Here is a 15,842-nt window from a genome sequence, read left to right as displayed (position 1 = left end):
GGTTTGGTCATTTCCAGTATTTTACAAACATACAAATATACGCTGACTTGTTTAATATTTGGTTTATTAGAACATTTGAATGTTTGCAGTAACAGTCTCTGATGTTTTAATGTTCTTAGTTTATAATTGTCCTATTAACAAATAGTTTTTTAACAAATTTTGATATTCTTGTAATAAAAGATGTAGATGTAGGAGCAATGAAAGAAATATTGGAGTGTTTCGCATACAAAACATTGTAAAAGACAATGTAACTTACGACTAATCATAACGAAAAACTGAGGTACCAATATTAAGATAAGTGAACTTAAGGTATTACGATATTAAGATAAGGTGTGGGGCCGCAGTGGTAGAAGGTTCACCTCTGGTGCATGGGGTTTCTGGTTCGATCCCAGCTCGTGCCAAGTGAACTTTGTGGAGGACAAAGACTGTGTACGTGGCTTTTCTCGGAGTTCTCCCGTTTCCTCCTACATTCTTCATTCCACCATTGCATTCATTTTTCATCATCACCGTCTCATTTAGCCTAGACTGCATAATTGTGGGACGTAAGACTGAGAGATTTCATTTCACTTTTTACATTATATAATACACATGCATAGTAACACACATTTCTATGCTAGTATTATTATTACTTAAAATACATCGACCTGTAACTCTCATTGATAGAATTCTACGTAAGACCCCAATTTTAATTACAGTAGAAGATTAAAACTCTCTTGCATGTAGACACATGAACATTGTATAAATACCGAGAGGATAGAATTTAATACTATTTACATACGGTGCCCTAAATATTAAAGATTAAAATACGTTAGTGCATAACAACCAACTGCCATTTAATGATTCTAGCTCAACATTACAAAAACTCTTATTTTGATGACAAAAGCTTATGATGAAAACTGAGCATTCGCTTCAAAAGGCTCTCTGCAGAGCACGATGCAAGTATTTGTTTGCCGAGACTACCAAATCCCTGTGTTCCTCCTAAAATCCACGCACAAGCACAAGCCTATTGATTTTATGACAGTGAAGATGAACAGGAGATCAGGATCTCGTTACAACAGGCGGTTTTTCTCACCGTATACACTTCCATCTCCAACGTCAAACGAACGCCGAACGGGAAGAAAGCGATTCAAAACTGACAGTTCATCATACTGCATAAAGCATCACACAAGAAAATGAATTTCTGACCTCATGAGATAGGTTTTACAAAACTTAAGACAAAGGGCCATAAGGTTTAGAGAATTTCTTTCTTAAACTGAAGTTTTATCATCAGACTATATTAATAGGTATTTCTACAATCTTAGCAATTCTGCATGTTTTATTATAATCATTTCTAGCACTTTCGCTCAAGCCTAAGGCTTGCTTGCACATTCAGGACTGTAGCCAGCTCAAAAATGTAGGTGGGCCCGATCCAACCATATTATAGTTCATTTGTAAGCCTACCATGAAAATTATAGCGGTGCCAGTAAAAATTTAAGGGGCCGGTCCCCCCTAGCTCCTAAGTGGATACGGGCCTGCTTACACGATAGGTTAAATTCATGCTTAATTTAAAATTTTCCATTTAACAAATTTATTTATTTATTTATTTACTGAGTTTGCCTACTAACCACCCCAAACTTCATAGCGTCACAAAAATTCAATTTTCTTAAAAACTACACATGAGAATATAACCTCAAGCATCTCATTTTGTTTAATTCGATGCGATTTATCAACTGCTATGTCTCATCTTTGTATGACACTATAATTACACAAAAATTAAAAGTTTATCACTTAATCACAATTGGGGTTTATATCTCATCAAAAATGAAATGAAATCTTTGAGTGTTACGTCCCACGGTTATGTCGCCTAGGCTAAAGGAGACGGTGGTGATGGGAAATACATGAAATGGTGAAATGAAAAAGTGGGAGAACCCCGAGGAAAGCCATGCACACAGCGTTTGTCTACCACAAAGTTCACTTGGCGGGGGCAGGGATCGAACCTAGGACCCCAAGCACCAGAGGTGAATGCACTACCACTGAGTCACCGCGGCTCCCCATATATCTCATCAGTCATATTGTGGATTACCATCTTGCTAGTGTCCTAAAAGACTAATAATTCGGTATTTGTTTGATCTTAATACTTGACGTGGTTCCTCCAGATCATTCTGTTGAGCTCAATAGATCCATCGATCGTACACGTCTCACTCTTGGACTTCTTTCTTTTTTCTGAAACGCTAACAGTATTGTAGAATTAAGAGTCTTCACTACAGCGAAAGTAAACTACCGCTAATTTTAGAGTTTTTCTGTAATATCTTCAAAACAAATAAGAATATTCGAAAAGTAGAAACGTAGTGAACTAGACAATACGATTTTGCATGTGATACCTTTACCACAATTCACCTATCTGCTTTTAGTATGCCGCTATTTACAGAACTCGCAAAAAATGCCAAATTTATTTACAGTTGCAAATCGAAAGGAGATAACTGAGTTGTGATAACGGTATCACATTCAAAATCGTATTGTCTGCTTCACTACGTTTCTGCTTTTCCAATATTTTTTTTTTATTTATTTTGAAGATATTACAGAAAAACTGTATAATTAGCGGTAGTTTAATTTCGCTGTAGTGAAGACTCTTAAACGACTGGAAGCTTTCGAAATGTGGATGTGAAGAAGAGTAGAGAGAATTCACTGGATCTAGCGGAAAACGAATGAGAGGGTGATTAAATTATAGGGAAAAAAGAACTATTTCAGGTATTATTAAAAAGAGGAAGAGAAAGTGGTTGAGACTTTGGGTACGAAGGAACTGTATCGTAAGGGACGTGCTAGAGGGTATGGTGGAAGGAAAGAGGGGGAGGGGGCGAAGGAGACTACAATTGATAAACCATATCAAAACAGAAATCGTACGTGAAGACGAGATTAGCTGAAGATCGTGGAGCATGGAAGCTTCTCAGCTGCGGCAAGTGACCGCCAATCACGTGAGAATACCTATGATGATTATGACTATTGTTGAACGTTAATGCTTCTCAGTGTCCATGAGGCGAGAAATTTCTCACCTCGGAAACGACACGAGAGTAGAAACGAGAAATATCTTCTTAAATCCGAGATGAGACAAAGCTAGAGTCATGACAAGTCTCGTCTCACTGTTGAGTCCAGCAGGTAAGTCTTAGTTCTTGAACACCATTTTAGCGTTAAGTAATGTACAGTATAGAAATATAAATTGGAATAGTGTATGTACGAAAAAATTACGATCATTTATCAACATTTAAAGATAATACACGAGTTATTACGCAATTTACTTCAATAATAAATACTTTAAATGTTGTGTTATATCACACCCTTTGTAGGGTTGTCGTGACGCGTCAGGATTCTGATAACTTTTAGATGAAATTAAGAAAATAAGGTATACATTTTGTATATACGAGGGTCATCAAAGAAAGTAAACGCCGTTTATTTGTACAAAATGAAAAACATAATATTTACTGGAAAAACTATTCTGTTACATACCTGAAGCTTCCTTCATTTCTCTACATAACCACCTTGATATAAATATTTGCCATATACGTTCATAACAAACGTTTAAATGTAGGAAGTGATCATGTACAGAAGTGAAGGAAGCTTCAGGTATATAACAGAATAGTTTTTCCAGATAATATTGTTTTTCATTTTGTATAAATAAACGGCGTTTACTTTCCGGATCACTCTCGTGAATTTAGAAAACGAGGACAAACAATCGAGACGAGACGAGAAAAGCTTTTTCGAGCAATCGAGGTGAAACGAGAAAGAGTTATTCAAGAATCGAGATGAAACGAAACAGAGTTATTCAAGAATCGAGATGAAACGAGAAAGAGTTCTTCAGGAATCGAGATGAAACGAGAAAGAGTTATTCAAGACTCGAGATGAAACGAGAAAGAGTTGTGAAGAATCGAGATGAAACGAGAAAGAGTTATTCAAGAATCGAGATGAAACGAGAAAGAGTTGTGAAGAATCGAGATGAAACGAGAAAGAGTTGTGAAGAATCGAGATGAAACGAGAAAGAGTTATTCAAGAATCGAGATGAAACGAAACAGAGTTATTCAAGAATCGAGATGAAACGAGAAAGATTTATTCAAGAATCGAGATGAAACGAAACAGAGTTATTCAAGAATCGAGATGAAACGAGAAAGAGTTATTCAAGAATCGAGATAAAACGAGAAAGAGTTCTTCAGGAATCGAGATGAAACGAGAAAGAGTTATTTAAGAATCGAGATGAAACGAAACAGAGTTATTCAAGAATCAAGATGAAACGAGAAAGAGTTCTTCAGGAATCGAGATGAAACGAGAAAGAGTTATTCAAGAATCGAGATGAAACGAGAAAGAGTTATTCAAGAATCGAGATGAAACGAAACAGAGTTATTCAAGAATCGAGATGAAACGAGAAAGAGTTATTCAAGAATCGAGATGAAACGAGAAAGAGTTATTCAGGAATCGAGATGAAACGAGAAAGAGTTATTCAAGAATCGAGATGAAACGAGAAAGAGTTGTGAAGAATCGAGATGGAACGAGAAAGAGTTCTTCAAGAATCGAGATGAAACGAGAAAGAGTTCTTCAAAAGTCGAGATGAAACGAGAAAGAGTTCTTCAAGAATCGAGATGAAACGAGAAAGAGTTCTTCAAAAGTCGAGATGAAACGAGAAAGAGTTCTTCAAGAATCGAGATGAAACGAGAAAGAGTTGTGAAGAATCGAGATGAAACGAGAAAGAGTTTTCAATGATCGTTACAAAAGAGATCACGAAAATTTACGAGACGAAACGACAAATAAGGTTTTCTCGACTCATAGCTGACCACAGACAAAGATTCCCCTAAATCAGAATGATACAACACAAGAATAATGAAGCATTTCTGATATAATTTATAAATCTTACTCTCAGTAACTCAAGTTATACATTTATATTAACTTATTTCGAAGAAAAGAACTTCAATATATATAAAATCATTCATCATCTATATTAATCACACTATAAAAGCAGGAAAAGAGAATTATGTAGATGGAATGTTCACATAAATTGTCCCTTTGAAAGTCAACCGTGAAGCAATCGATATAAATTTACATGAAATATGGCTCATTGAATGTAGCACAACGAAATCAAAGCATGTTTCATTTTTTACGATGTCATTTCATGGTCAATACAAAAATTTTTATGCAGAACGGATACGATGCAAGTATTAGATATAACGAACCAAGCCAACATTTCCAATAAAACAGACACGCATAGCATACCTCAAATCATAAGATACACAACAAAGACCATAACGTTGAAATTAGATTGGTCTTATAAACGCCAGCTGCTATATTTGGTCACAATATAGCGTTATTAAAAGTAATTCAAATCAACGTGCCTTTAAGAATTTTCTCAAAGCGACATACTACACGTATGCATCAGTAAAATATCAATACGTTACATAACAATGCACTGTAACTTCAAATCTCGTCGCACGAGGGATGTCATTTGGGGCAAGGGCAGGGGAAAATTCCCCCTTTAGTTTGAAATGAATGAGTTTTAATCAATAGGACAATAATACAATAACAAAAAAAAAAAAAAAAAAAAAAATGAAAATGCTTATATCTGTGGAAAATTTTCTCCTTCACTCCTCTGCAAAATCTATAATGATGCTTCTGCGTCTCATCTCCATACATATATAGAAAGTTGATGAAGCATCGACATATTTCATGTAACAGATTTTTTTATTGCAAAACAGGATAATCTCTGCGTTTTAGTTACTTATTTCAGTGCTTCATTTGATTTCCCGACCGAAAACACTGACCATTCTTCATTTGATTTTCAGAACCAAAAAATCAATGACCATTTTTCATTTAATTTTCTGACCGAAAAATCAATGACCATTCTTCATTTGATTTTCCGACCGAAAAATCAAAGACCATTCTTCATTTGATTTTCCAACCGAAAAATCAAAGACCATTTTTCATTTGATTTTCCGACCAAAAAATCAATGACCATTTTTCATTTGATTTTCCGACCAAAAAATCAATGACCATTTTTCATTTGATTTTCCGACCGAAAAATCAATGACCATTCTTCATTTAATTTTCCGACCGAAAAATCAATGATCATTCTTCATTTGATTTTCCAACCGAAAAATCAAAGATTGTCCGAAAAATCAATTACTGTTTTTCATTTGTTTTTTTTTTCCTGAGAAGTCAATGACAAGAATACTATTATATCATACGAGTTCAACCGAACTCATCTGATATGAATAAAACTTGGTGTGATAGCAGACCTTGACCTCCTATACAACCTTGTGAAATAATATGGCGTGCAGATATTGGATTCCTAAAGTTATATATAAAATTAAAACAAAAAAATAAAATAAATGGATGATTTTCTTTTTTCCTTTTACCACCATACTTAAGTTTGTACTAGTTATTCTGATACACCATTATTTGAGTATTACGCCATCACTGACAACAACTGACCACACAAAAACCAGAGGTGCTTGAACTCATGAGGTCGGTGCTCACGAGTTTGGAACTCATGATCACTCGATCTCACCTTCACAAAGTGAGCATGAGGTTGAGTGTGCGCGAGTTCGAAATCAAAATGTGAGCGTGAGGTCGAGCAAACGTCATGTCGGAATGATGTGTGTGTGAGATCGAGTGAGCGTGATGTCGAAAGGAAGTTGTGATCGTGAAGTCGAATAAACGTGATGTCGGAATGATGTGAGTGTGAGATCGAGTGAGCGTAATGTCGAGTTGACGATGTGAGTGTGATGTCGAAATGGTGATGTCAGCGAGAAGTTAAGTGAGCGTGATGTCGAAAGGATATTCTGAGTGTGAAGTCAAGTGAGCGTGATGTCGAAAACATGTGGGCGTGAGAAGATCGAAAATATCTTTGAGTGGTGTCGAAATGATGATGTGTGCGTGAGTTTGAGTGAGATTAGTCTGAAGTGGGTATCTTTAACATAGTTTGCATAGATGGATAGGTCAAGCATGATGTACTCTCGGCATTATTTGTTGCCAGGGTACTACAAAGAAATGTTGTGGGCATCATGTCGAAGGGATGTGAGCGTGATGTCGGGTTGACGATCTAAGTGTGATGTCGAAATGATGTTGTGAGTGTGATGTCAAGTTGACATGATGTCGAAAAATGTGGGCGTGAGTTCAAGTGAGTTTGAGATCGAACATATCTTGTAATTGTGAGGTCAAAATGAAGTTGTGAGCGTAAGTTTGAGTGAGATTAGTAAAAAGTGAGCACCTTTGACAGTTTCTATGGATGGATGACTCAAGAATGATGTACTCCCGACATTATTTGTTGCACATGAATTCCAAAGAAATATGTTACAAATGAAACTTCCTATCGTTATGTTTTCCCTTACCTAGAAGCACTGCAATGAAACAGAGAACTGGAAAATTTCTTAAATGTTACTGTATCAATAACTATTTTCGAGATAATTTTGATCTAAAGATTATGACATCAAAATTATAAAGTACATGAACATACCATCATCATCATCATCGGTATTCTGCCATTATTGGCAGGTCACTTGCTGCAACTTAGAAGCTTCCATGCTCCACCGTCTTCCGCTAACCTCTTCGTCTTCACGTAGGATTTCTCTGTTTTTATATCGTCCATTAATTGTAGTCTCCTTCGCTCTCTTCCTTTCTTTCTCGCCACCATACCCTCTAGCACGTTCCTCATGATACCGTTCCTTCTTAGCCAATGTACCAGCCACTTTCTCTTCCTCTTCTTAACAATATATAAAATTATTCTTTTCTCTCCCACCATTTCTAACACCCTCTCATTCGTTTTCCGCTCGACCCATACTGCACAATACTCCACACGAAGCACTTTAAGTTTTTTTCTCAACTCTTTATTCAAGGTCCCACAAAACAGTATTTTCTTCCTCCTACAGGCTCATTTCTCCATTCCTATCCTTGTTTTTATTTCACCTTCACACATCATATCATTACTAATAATACTACACAGGTATCGAAAACTAGTCACGTGTTCTATTTTCTCCCCTCCTACTTCTATATTTGATACTGATTGTTTCCTTCCAATCACAATGGATTTTGTCTTTCTGACATTTTTTATCCCATATTCTTCACCGCATATGAACGTATAATTCAGCAATTAAAAGGTTGTACGAAACATTTATTCATAGATGTGTGTGCACCTGCGGATTTCAATCGTTTGTCTTCTGTAGATCGGCAAAAGAACGGTAAAGTAGAACTATGAAGGTTATTTTGTATATTGTGCGGTTCACTAGTCTATATCAGAGATGTTCACCCTCGCGAGGGTGGCCCTCTCGAGGGCATCCTCACCCTCAAGTTCCCTCGCCCACAGTGACGCGAGGGCGAGGGAGCGCGAGGGCGAGGACAAGTTTTGGCCGCGAGGGCGAGGGTGCGCGAGGGCGAGGACAAGCTTCGATGGCGAGGGTGAGGGTGCGCGAGGGCGAGGACAAGTTTTGGCCGCGAGGGCGAGGGTGCGCGAGGGCGAGGATAAGCTTCGATGGCGAGGGTGAGGGTGCGCGAGGGCGAGGACAAGTTTCGGCAGCGAGGGCGAGGGTGCGCGAGGGCGAGGACAAGCTTCGATGGCGAGGGTGAGGGTGCGCGAGGGCGAGGAAAAGCTTCGACGAAGAGGGCGAGGACAAGTTTCGGTAGCGAGGGCGAGGAAAAGCTTCGACGAAGAGGGCGAGGGTGAACGAGAGTGAGGGCCAAGTGTTACTGCGGGAGCGAGGGTGCACGATGGCTAGAGACAACTTCCTTCAAGAGAACGAGGGCACGCGAGGGAGGAGGACAAGCTTCCTTAAAAGCAACTGTTTTGGAGTTTGCTACTTGACATCTTTTGGAGAGAGGCAAAATTTAAAATATCATCTGTTGGCAAAAACCATGGTTTTTATAAAAAAAAAACAACCAAAAAACGTTTTTTTTTTGTTTAAACCAGGTTTTTATATTTTAAATGATTTGATCTGTATATTCATATCATATCTGGACAGAAATAATTTTGTTTCGCCTCGATGTTATTATGCAACAACCGGGTTATGCTGGAAGGGGTCACATAAGCTTAAAGCGGAATAAAAACCGCTTCTCGAGTTACATCCGAGAGAAATTGTCCTCCATTTGAACTCAGAACCAGGACTAATTGGCCACAAATGCGATATGTCTGCCGTCTCACTCACGAAGGAATCCTGATAAAAAAAAAAATACGTTGTACTGATCTTTACATGCTTCTTAATATAACTGTCAAGAGTGATTTCAGAAGGACAAAAACATAAACAGTTGCACAAATGAAACCATTACACAGAATTACATATGAACAATTTCAAAGTACTACGAAGTACAGAAGAACTAATTTAGTTCAAGTTAGTTAACAGCGTTTATTGGTCCAAATTAAAGAAATACACCGACTTAATCTGCATATCAATAAGAAAAGTGAATAAAGATACGAATTATTTGAGTCCACTTCGGCTCAAACTCATTTATGCATAGATAGATACCAAAGATACTTATTTCACTAAATGCCTCTTGTGGGGTCTGTATGACCCCCCCCCCCACACACACACATACAAGAAGTACGGCAATTCGATGTATTTTATCAATAGTAAACATTGAAACGAAACAATATTTAGAATTTTTCTTCGATTGCAATTGCATAACAATAATAACAACTACAAAAAAATCACAAAATAAACATTTATAAACTTGTAAAAAAAAAAGTTGCTTTTGTAGTATAATCTTTCTGAGTAAAGAATGGGGAATTTAGGTCTGAATATAATACGAATAATATACGGGAGTGAAACGTGATAACCCACAAATGTGTGTTCATCAAGATTTTACAAACACTTACACTTTTACGAACATTTTTTGTTTTTTTTGGTTTAAACCAGTTGGTTTTTTTGAAAAAACCAGTTGGTTTAAACCACCTTGGTTTAAACCAGCCAACCCTGTCTGTCATGTCCCCTAGATGAAAAGTTAGTGTCATAGCAAGGTTATACATTAATCGTATTTTTCCTTTCAATTAATTGCAGTAAACAATTTCTCGTGTATACGTACATAATTATTAAAAATAATAATGCAAATAAGAATAATATTTGATTTTTCCCATGAAAGTTTCCGGGTAGAAATAGCGCTGCATTAAGAAGTAAGTGTGCCTCATTGTTGCCCTCCCTGTGCTGGAGATGTTTTAGATACGAAGTGTCGACTACACTGTCATGTCTAAAGAGTGTTGGTAGACAGACAGACAGTCACTCACGTCATTCAGTAGTAAATGACAAGAGCGCCGATATCTGAACAAACAAAATCAATGAGAGAACCATTAGAATGCAGTAGATCAGATGCAAAAAGACTTGATGGAATGACTTTGGTTCATAGATGGCCATTTTGCTCTGGACTCTCTCGGACTCGGGCTCATTTTTTTCAACTGGGCTCTAGCTCATTTATTCCTTTGGGAGTCGTGCTCGGGCTCACTTCCCTCAGTTGGACTCGCGCTGACTTATTTCATTGGCGCTCGGGGTAGCGCTTAATTATTGAACCCGAGAACGGTTGAGCGCGAATATCGAGCTAGCGAGCGTTGGGCTCGTGGGTTTGGATGCCCATGAAATGGGCTGATTAATAGCATACATCCTCCTCCAATGTCCACCACTGATGAAGTTGTTACAATTAATCGGAATTTTTAACTTTTCATAGTTTTGTGACAGCCCAAACTATTATCTGAATCGATATTTGTTAAAATAATGTCAGTCACTATTATATCGATTTTCATTGTTTCTGCTTTTATAATCAACGTGGATAGAGCTATCATTTAGTTACAAAATAAATAATATGTTTTTTCTTGTCCTTAAATAGAAATGTCTGACACGTTAATACTGAAATTTTGTTAAAAGAGCTGCTTTAACAAAATAAATTTAATAAGTTCCACAAGACATAAGTTGTTTATGCAGCCGAAATTTGCAACTGTTGACTGATTGCCGTTTAGCGTCCTCTTTCGTCGGCGAGGCTATATGAGAAGTGGACCTATAGGTTTAACGCGGAATTCGATCCACTGTCGTTCAATGTTCTCCCACTCGGAATTGTCCCCAGGACCCCATGCACCAAAGGTTCGCGTGCAAGCCAGTGAGATAGGGTTTGTATGTTGTGTTGTTCAATGATTTTTATTAGGAATAAAATACGTTACAGGATGCTATACTGATTGTAAATATTATAGTGCAAGTATTGAACGATTGTGTGGTAAAAGGAGAAATATAAATTTGGACAAATTAAAAAAAAAAAAGGCCTGAAAAAACTGTAGGATATATGAAACATATAAAACTTAGGAAAAGCCACTTCAGCAAAACGAGCAGGATTTTGTTGTGGGTAAACAGTTTAATCATGCGTTTTATTTGTATATATAAAATAAAGAAGTTTCCTCTTCTGGGGGGGAGCGATCGCCCCGATCGCCCCCCCTGGATCCGCCACTGACGATAAGGAAATAATTCAACAAATAGGTTGAATAATTGATGCTCTGATCCTCACAAAGGAGGACCTCTCGAGGCCTCCTCACCCTCAATTACCCTCGCCCTCAATGATATGAGGGCGAGTGTGCGCGAGGGCGAGGAAACGTTTTGAGCACGAAGGCGAGGGCGAGCGAGGATAATGGACAACTCCTATCGCGAGGGCGAGGGTGCGCGAGGGCGAGGACAAGCTTCGATGGCGAGGGTGAGGGTGCGCGAGGGCGAGGAAAAGCTTCGACGAAAAGGGCGAGGGTGTGCGAGGGCGAGGAGAAGCTTCGACAGCGAGGGTGAGGGTGCGCGAGGGCGAGGACAAGCTTCGATGGCGAGGGTGAGGGTGCGCGAGGGCGAGGACAAGTTTTGGCCGCGAGGGCGAGGGTGCGCGAGGGCGAGGACAAGCTTCGACGGCGAGGGCGAGGGTGCGCGAGGGCGAGGACAAGTTTCGACAGGGAGGGTGAGGGCGCGCGAGGGCGATGGACAATTCCATTCGCGAGGGCGAGGGTGAACGAGGGCGAGGGCCAACTGCTACTGCGAGGGCGAGGGTGAGTGAGGTCGAAGTAAAATGAACATCTATGGTCTATATTAGAATATTGTTCGGTCCACGTACGTAATCGACATAAAATGAAATAGTCAAGATTGCTGAATTAATTTCGCGGTTCAGAAACCAGAGCGAAAACACTCATTTTTGAATCAAGTTCAACAAAAAATCCTGATGAATCCTTTGAACACCTTCTGCAGTTTTAATTGACAAGAGCGCTCAAAAACTTACCTGGATTCGCTCGAAGTTCTTGGTAGATGGTTTGTAGTGCGTCGTCGCGTGATAAGAAATCCCAGAGACCGTCACACGCTAAGATCAAGAAATCTTCCCTTCCATCCAAAGGGATTGTCGCAACATCAGGCTCCGCTATTACGTAAGGTTTGTACTCAGGATCGCCTGCAAATAGAAATAAATGTGCACACTTAATACATATATAAACTGAATTGATACAACGTGAAAAGCTGAATGCAAATTATATTATAATCAGTGGCGTATTTAGGGGGGGCTTCCGGGCTTAAGCCCCCCCCCCGAAATCTTACTTACTATAGTAAAGTATATGAAATATCTTGCAGAATTTTCACATTTTCAGGCAAAGCCCTCCCCGAAAGTTAGCAAAGCCCCCCCCCCCCCGAAAGAAAATCGTAAATACGCCACTGATTATAATATACGCATTTTGAAATTAATTCAATAGAAGAAATTACTCAGAAACAATGGTGTTATGTCCTTATCAAATGTGCGAAATTGTTTTTGTATTAATATATGAAAGTGTGTATGTAAGCTCCACTCCACCATGTCGGCACGTCAACTAGCTTCAGATTTCGCTCTAGCCAAATGCTGGACTCTATTAACATCTTCCATGTTTTGGACGCTTCACGAAAACATTTCTATTTTCAAGACCTATCTGCCAAAGAAGATGCCATCTGGAGTGGTGTGATCAACATCGTAATTGGAATCAGGTTCAGTCTACAGACCAAATCCTGATTTGACGTCATCTGGTGATAGCCTAACACAAGATACAATCCGTCGAACATCAGAGAAAGGAATCACTGTGATGATGGTGGTTTGCTGGTGTGGGGCGGCATCATAATCCATACCCGCGTTAAGATTAGTCTTTTCGCTTCTCACAAGTAAACCTTACGTTTGAGTGAATCGAGTTGCTGACTGAGACACATATGAGCAAGTAGTACTAAATGTGGTCAGTATTTCAGTGAAGTTGTATGTGCGAAGCTCGAGGGGTTTAGGAGATACAGCTACCAGAACATCACATGGAAGTACAGAATAGTCTTCATACAGTTGGAGGTAAAAGCTCTGTAAGACCTCTTGTAACGACAAAAGGTGATTAACAAATATATGGGTATATATTAGGGATGGCCAGAACCGGTTCCCGGTGGAACCGGTTTTCGGGTCTGAATGGATCCGGTTCCGGTTCTAGAAGATCCGGATGCATTTTTGCCGATCCCAAACGTTTCAGCATTCTTGCCAATTTGATGTCGAGAACATAATCCAAACAACCCCTGCGGGGCTTCTAACCCGTTCCTACTACTACTACTACTACTACTACATTAGATGTGATCTATATAGTACAAGGGCAAACGTACTACTACTACTACTACATTTGCTGTGGATCTATATAGTACAAGGGCAAACTTATTTTAATGAAAGAAGTTTAATGAAAATTTTAAAACAACGATCGTTAAATCACTTTTTGAATATTATTTTTAATCTTATTTTAACGAAAGAAGTGTTATAAACATTTTTAAAAGTAGTAAAAAAACTTTCCGTAGGCAGGATTCGAACCCTCGCCAAAAACGTTTTTGTTACTAGCATGTTACGTTAGACCACTCGGCTACCAGAGCCGACAACAATTTTCGTTTATTTTGTGCTATATGTAGATCATGTCTTGTGGTATCGCATCTGTATCGACCAATCAGATCAGAGGATATGCTGAAACGTTTGGGATCCGCAAATATGCGATCCGCATAACCATTTTTGCTTTATCATTAACCAGCACAAAATTAAATGGGAATAGAGCAATGCAATAGATGACTTCGGGCTAGAAGTTAATCAGAAATACAATGGTGGTGTAACAAATACTGGTTAATGATAAAGCAAAAATGTTTTACCGTTGGATTTATGGTAAATTTTGCTATTAATAAGGTGTCACTGTTATGCGTTTTGTTTAAAACTTTTGTCTGATTCAAAATGGCGGATTTGAACATGGCCGCCATCAAGGCAACTCTTACCATAAACATAATATTTATCCACCTGCTTTTAATTTAATTATTATCATTAACACAAAATTTACAAGGTGGGGTAAAGAACTAATACATATGCTGCAACAATATTTAATTTCCCTGAAACTTTTTACCAATTGCTCGTAAATCAAAACTAACGTCACCATTGTTCTTCTGATTAAATTTGCGCCTTAAATCATGTATCACATGACCCTATTCCTATTTTAAAAACTTAACCTTAATTCAAAATGGCGGATTTCAAGATGGCCGCTGTCAGATATACTCTTACTATATGACTTCCCCTAGTCCTAATATATATCCATATATTTGTTATTCACCTTTTGTCGTTACAAGAGGTCTTACAGAGATTTTACCTCCAACTATATGAAGACTATTCTGTAATTCCATGTGATGTTCTGGTAGCTGTATCTCCTGAACCCCTGGAGCTTCGCACCTACAATTTCACTAAAATACTGACCACATTTAGTACTACTTGCTCATATGTGTCTCAGTCAGCAACACGATTCACCCAAACGTAAGGTTTACTTGTCAGAGATGCAAGGGGTACAGTATATGCGGCAGTTTCAGAGCTGAGTTTACCCTGAATTCGCCTTAATGAAGAATACTCGTTCACATACAGCTGCTCTCGTCCCTTCTTTGTGAGGATATCATTCAGAGACAATGGTCAGCCGTACCTCCTGATTTTATTCCGATCGAACACGTGCAGGATGATCTAGGCACATTGATACCATGACATCGTTTCCCTTTCGGAGACATGCGAGAGCTAAGAGTAGGTCTCTGTAAAGAATGAGGTTCGTTGTCCATGGACGAGCTTATCCACGATTAACTGTTGGTGTTCGTGCCTTTGGCATGGGAAACTCAGGTTCGATTACGGGTCAGGACTTATACGATTCAGATCCTGCGTTCAGTTGAAGGTTCACGTCTTACAAGATCTGGTTTTAAAAAAAAATAATGAGAATGGTGCCAAAAGTACAATTTATTGTCACAAACTTACAAATTAAAGGTGATTCCCTTCAACATACTCCCTTCTCCTCACTATACACACGTTTGCATACGAAGTTTCTTATTGGAAGAAGTTGTGAAAATCTTCAGGTGTCACCGTTTTGAGTGCCACTGCCGTTTCCTACTTTACCTCTTTCACAATCTGAAAATGAGTTCCCTTGAGGACAGATTTCACTTTTAGAAAAAAAAATCACACGGCGCCAAGTCTGGTGAATAAGGTGGGTGGTCCAACACTGGAGTCTTCTAAGCTGCCAGAAACTGCTTAACGGCCAAAGTAACATAGCATGCGAAGGAGCATTGTCATGGTGCACAATCCATTTATTGTTGTTCCAAGAGGGTCTTTTTCTTTCTCATGCGTTCTCGCAGCTTCATCGACCTGCTCATAATACTGCTTATTCGTTGTCTGACCTGGTGGTACTCATTCAATCAGGAGCAGGCCATTGATATCAAAGAATACAATAAGCATGATCTTCACTTCTGACTTGCTCTTGCGTGCCTTTTGCGTTCGAAGTGATGAGGGGGTTTTCCAGTGCATAAATTGCTTTTCGTTTCAAGATCATACTGAAACATCAGTCTTGTCATCAGCGA

At 38.8% G+C, this 15,842-nt stretch overlaps 1 protein-coding gene across 1 annotated transcript in view; it reads right to left on the bottom strand.

Annotated features, from left to right (window-relative positions):
• The window catches only part of LOC145694394 (uncharacterized), a 622,323-nt gene that overhangs the window by 280,091 nt on the left and 326,390 nt on the right, over positions 1–15,842 (bottom strand). The window contains exon 7 of the mRNA XM_081770569.1: positions 12,229–12,393. Within this exon, the coding sequence (XP_081626695.1) occupies positions 12,229–12,393 (165 nt within the window). The remainder of the gene's footprint in view (positions 1–12,228; positions 12,394–15,842) is intronic.

Source organism: Thermobia domestica, chromosome 9, assembly GCF_964235325.1.
Source record: "Thermobia domestica chromosome 9, izTheDome1.hap1.1, whole genome shotgun sequence".
NCBI lineage: Eukaryota > Metazoa > Arthropoda > Insecta > Zygentoma > Lepismatidae > Thermobia > Thermobia domestica.
This window is presented reverse-complemented; position numbering and strand designations above follow the sequence as displayed.